A 5,281-nucleotide genomic window follows, 5' to 3' on the forward strand; every position below is an offset into this window, starting at 1 on the left:
AATTTCTTCGGGATCTACTATAATACAACGCATCATCAATATACAATTTTTTCCTATTTGAAAATATAATGTGAACTCTTCCAGAGCCCTCTATTACATTTGCAGAGTCAGATATTGTATTAACATTAATTTCAGTTAATGTTAATTGCAAGAAATATTCTTTAACACGAAAAATTGTGTGAGTCGTGCCACTATCCACCAAACACATGTCATGGTCCATTTTATCAAGTTTATTTTGTATGATCTAATAAATGAAAAGTAAAATTTAAGAATTAGGAAAGATAACAAAATATTACCAAACATATTATATGTAAAACTTTTAATAAAAAAAATTACATAAGTTAATTTTTTTCAAAATAACATAAACATGAAGATAATTTAATAGTAGACATTTTCATCCTCAATCAAATGATCAATTTTGTCATTAGGATCCTCAAAAAAATTAGAAACATCAAAATCAACATCCAAAGGAGACTCATACTTAGCATCAATCGGTTCAGACAAATTTATTTCAGCATTTTTCCCTCTTTCCTTTTAAGGATGCCTTGTAAAGATCAACTAGGTGTTTAGGAGTATGACATATTCGAAACTAATGACCTTTTGTTCCACACCTATAATAAATATTGTCATTATTTTGCACTTTGTTATTTTGTTCAAAGTTTTCTTTATTCTTTACCCATTTCCTTTGAGTCTTTTCAGCACCTTTGCTTTCAAACTTTGAAGGATGATCATCACGGGTCCAACAATTTTTCCTACCATGACCTCTTTTACCACCACGACCTCATCCACGACCTTAAGAAAAAGTCACATTCACTTCAGGAAATGGTGTTAAGTTAGTTGGACGAGATTGATGATTTTTTAACAAAAACTCATTATTTTGTTCAGCCATCAGTAAACAAGAAATTAGTTCAGAATATTTTGCAAATCTATGTTCTCGATATTGATGTTGTAGGAGCATATTCGAGGCATGAAAAGTCGAATCTGTTTTTTTCTTCATTAAGGTTTTGTCCCACAGGGTTTTCCTTAGCGAATGTTTTAACGAGACATATTTATAGTGTATAATCATCCAAGGGGAAGTGTTGTAAAACATGTATATTTATGTGGATGACCATCTAGATAATCGGTTACAACCGTTGGTATGCCCACATAACTTTAATTGAGAGTTAATTTTAAACAAGATTGAATTATATTCACTTACAGTTTTAAAATCTTGCAGTCGCAAGTGTATCCAATCATATCGAGCTTTTGGAAGAATTACCGTTTTATGTGTTCATATCTCTCGTTGAAGTTGTGTCAAAGGACTAATGGATCCTTAATAGTAAGGTACTCAATTTTTAATTCTTCGTATAAATGACGTCGAAAGAAAATCATTGTCTTTGCGCGATCCTGCAGGGATGCTTGATTTCCTTCTTCAATTGTACTTCCAAGATTCATAGCATTAAGGTGAATCTCAGCTTCAAGTACCCATGATAAATAATTTCTTACAGAAATATCAAAGGCAATGAATTCAAGTTTTGTGAGGTTTGACATCATGAACTCACTTTGAAAACAAATAAAAATTTAAAGTTAGGTAAATATTAAATGGAAATGTTATTCTCACATATATCCCAACATAAAAATATTTAAGGACATGTACTCAAGATAAGAGATATAGTTAACAAATAAATATAGTTTAATGAAAAACTAAAATTATATAGATAATAAATGTTAAAGGAAATAAGATTCTTACCTTAGAATAATAGTAACGAAACTTACTACACCATTAGAGACTTAATCGTGCTGATAACATGTTGTAAATGAAATAAAAGAGAAAGAAAAAAATAAAATAAAATTTGGTACTATAAAAATTCAACAGTTTAGTTCTTCAGGAACTAGATGTTACTAATTATTTTATTATCACATTTTGTTGTAAAACATGTACTTATATAGACAAATACATTAGTATCTCAAAGGTTAACCACATAATAAACCATTATGTGGGCATACCAAAGCTTGTAACTCATTATCTAGATAGTTATCTACATAAATACACATGTTTTACAACAAGATGTCTTATTTTGTCGATTCAAATACCAAAAGGGCCAACTCATCAAAAGAATTGTTCTTCACGTTTTTTTCATGTTTCATTTTCTTTTTATATTTAGTTGAGGGTTATATAATTAGAGAAGAGGTAAAATAAAAAGGGCCCCTCTGAATTTGGTTGAATAAAGGAAACCATATAAGATTTTAAGAATAATAGACAATTTTGTGGACTTGAATAAATTTTAATCACTAATTTTACTTGATAATAATACACATCAAAATTAATCATATTTAGATTAGGTTGTATAAATTTAAAATTTTTTATGCTGATTCTATCCTCAGTATGTTTAAAAATCGTATTGCTAAAATTGAATGATTTTGAGTCGTTTAAAAGAGTTTAAATTAGATAATTAATTTTTAATTTAAAATATTCAAAATTTAGATATATAATTTACTATGTAAGATATGGTATAATTAGAGAGTCTAATCTAGTAATTTTTTTTGTGGTTGGTGAAGACCGACACACTAAATTTGTTATTTCATCTCATATAATTATCAATTTATAATTCAACAATAGTATCCCTCTTATTTTATTTTTAATAATAATAATTCAAACATCCATTTGTTTAATAATAACTTTTAATTTGCATTTTTTTGTTGGCATTGAGAATTCATTCATTACTATTTTATGCTAACTACAACACAGCTTATTTGTTATACTTAACAATTAAAAATACAATAATCTTTTTAATTATGAAAAATAATTTTTTATTTTTATTTTTTGAATTTTAAGAAATTACAAAATTACTATTTTCCTTTTTTTTAGTATATATATAGAAAACGTAAAAATAGCAATAAATTTTTTAAAATTTTAAGCAAGTCTTAGAAAAAAAAAAGATAAAATTTTACCATGATAATTTAAAAATAACTACGATGATATTACAGTGTACGATTATACGCGTCTCTATATATGTAGTCAGGTGGTCAAGGGCACTTAGGTTCTCGTGACCCTTACAATAATTGAGAAATGGCGGATCCGGCGATCAGTCCTCCCAAGAAAAAGTTGGAAGGAAAAGTCGCCATAGTCACCGGCGGCGCCAGTGGCCTCGGCGAGGCAACCGCACGCCACTTCGCCGATCACGGGGCCCGCGCCGTCGTCATCGCCGACATCCAGGACGAGCAAGGCCGGCGCGTGGCCGAATCCATTGGTTCCCACCGCTGCAGCTACGTCCGCTGCGACGTCACCGACGAGGACCAGGTGAGGAGCGCGGTGGAACACGCGGTGCGCGAGTATGGCAAGCTCGAAGTCATGTTCAGCAACGCCGGGATCGTGAGCGTATCGGCGGACCAGGTGGTTCTGGACCTCGACTTGACGGCACTGGACCGCATCTACGCCGTGAACGCGCGGGGGATGGCGGCGTGCGTGAAGCACGCGGCGCGCGCGATGGTGGAGGGCGGCGTGAGGGGGAGCATCGTGTGCACGGCGAGCGTGTCGGGCAGCCGGGGCGGCCTGCGGCGGACGGACTACGTGATGTCGAAGCACGCGGTGGTGGGGCTGGTGCGGTCGGCGAGCCGGCAGCTGGGGGCGCACGGGATTAGGGTGAATAGCGTGTCGCCGTACGCGGTGGCGACGCCGGGGCTGTGCGCGGCGCAGAGGATGGAGGCTCAGGAGGTGGAGAGGGTTTACGAGCCCTTCGCGAACCTGAAAGGGGGCGGTGTGCTGAAAGCAGAGAATGTGGCGGATGCGGTGGTGTTTCTTGCGAGCGATGAATCGGCGTTTGTCACCGGACATGACCTTGTCGTCGATGGTGGGTTCCTGTCTTTCTAGATCTCGGATAGGGTTTTACGGAATGGAATGCAGAACGGATTGACAGTCCTAGCAAATAAGAATTTATTACGACTGAGATTCGTGGACATCCCACCGCACTTGCCGGATAAATCATGGATTGGTGGTGTTGGATGGATGCTTAATTATGTCCACTTTTATAATTTATCAATGAAAATTTTAGATTATGAGGGGGTTGTGATGAATTAATTTATAGATAAATATCAAAAGCTAAACCCTGCAAGCAAATTTACTTCCAAAGTTATATCTAATCTAGTACAATTTGTAAGACTCCTATTACGTTAAGATAGGGTACTTTAGGACCAATGATTTTTTCATCATCTTCTTGAAGAAGAAAAAGATCCTTTTTCACATCAAGGGAACTATTAGGCAGTTTAATGGATAAGATTTATTCATATAAAATTTTTCAAGATTTTTTCTATATAAGATGATTGATGAATAAGAATTCCATTTGTTAAATGTTCAACTTGAAAATTAAGGCAAATTTTTGTCTTTTCAAGATCTTTCATCTTAAATTCCTTTATTAAGTAGTCAGCAGTCAATGAAATCTCTTATGGAGTTCCTACTATATTTATGTCATCAACATGAACCGCGACTATAACCAATCTAGAATTTATCTTTTTAATGAAAACATAAGGACAGATAAGATTATTTTCATATCTAATTTTCAACAAATATTCACTTAGACGATTGTACCATATTCCTCCAGATTACTTTAATTTATATAAAAATCTTTGTAATTTAATAGAACGCATTTGTCATTTTTTTGAATTATATGCTTCAAGCATCTTAAATCCTTTAGGGATTTTCATATATATATATATGTCATTATCCAATGAGTCATACAAATAAACTTTTACTACGTCCATGAGACGTATGTCGAGTCATTCAAAAATCGTTAAATTAATAAAAAATCTGAAAGTAACTGCATTCATAACAAGGGAATATGTCTCATTATAATCTATATCAGGCCTTTGTGAGAAACCTTGTGCTATAAGACGCTCCTTGTATCTTACACTTTCATTGATTTCATTTCTTTTACGTACAAAAATCCATTTATACCCAACGGGTTTGACATTCTCAAGTGTTTGGACTACGGGTCCAAACACCTTACGTTTGGCTAATGAATCTAGCTCAGCTTGTATTGCTTCTTTCCATTTTGGCCAATCATTTCAATATCAACATTCTTCTACAGTTTGAGACTTAACTTATTATTATTAATAATTTCTGAAGCAATCACATATGCAAATACATTGTCAACAACAATTTCATTTCTTCTCCGATATTTCAAAATTTTAATGAGATCTCATAATTTTTTGGTACCGGAAACACTTCTGATGTTGCTTTTGTGGAAATATGAGATTATTGATCAATATTTCTTTTAACCTCTTCTTGAGTGTTAATGATCTCTTT

The 5,281-nt window shown here is 33.9% G+C and overlaps 1 protein-coding gene across 1 annotated transcript; it reads left to right on the plus strand.

The window, feature by feature from the left end:
* The first annotated feature begins 2,918 nt into the window (after nt 1-2,918).
* Nucleotides 2,919-4,035, plus strand: LOC131146377 ((+)-cis,trans-nepetalactol synthase NEPS2-like). Its single transcript, XM_058095963.1, has one exon. The coding sequence runs from the start codon at nt 3,050-3,052 to the stop codon at nt 3,848-3,850; it is 801 nt and encodes a 266-aa protein (XP_057951946.1). The 5' UTR covers nt 2,919-3,049; the 3' UTR covers nt 3,851-4,035.
* The last annotated feature ends 1,246 nt before the right edge of the window (nt 4,036-5,281 follow it).

Source organism: Malania oleifera, chromosome 13, assembly GCF_029873635.1.
Source record: "Malania oleifera isolate guangnan ecotype guangnan chromosome 13, ASM2987363v1, whole genome shotgun sequence".
NCBI classification, from domain to species: domain Eukaryota; kingdom Viridiplantae; phylum Streptophyta; class Magnoliopsida; order Santalales; family Ximeniaceae; genus Malania; species Malania oleifera.

What these genes read in the sequence shown, in the direction of transcription:
- LOC131146377 (XM_058095963.1), top strand. Translation starts at nt 3,050, where the DNA reads ATGGCGGATCCGGCGATCAGTCCTCCCAAGAAAAAGTTGGAAGGAAAA.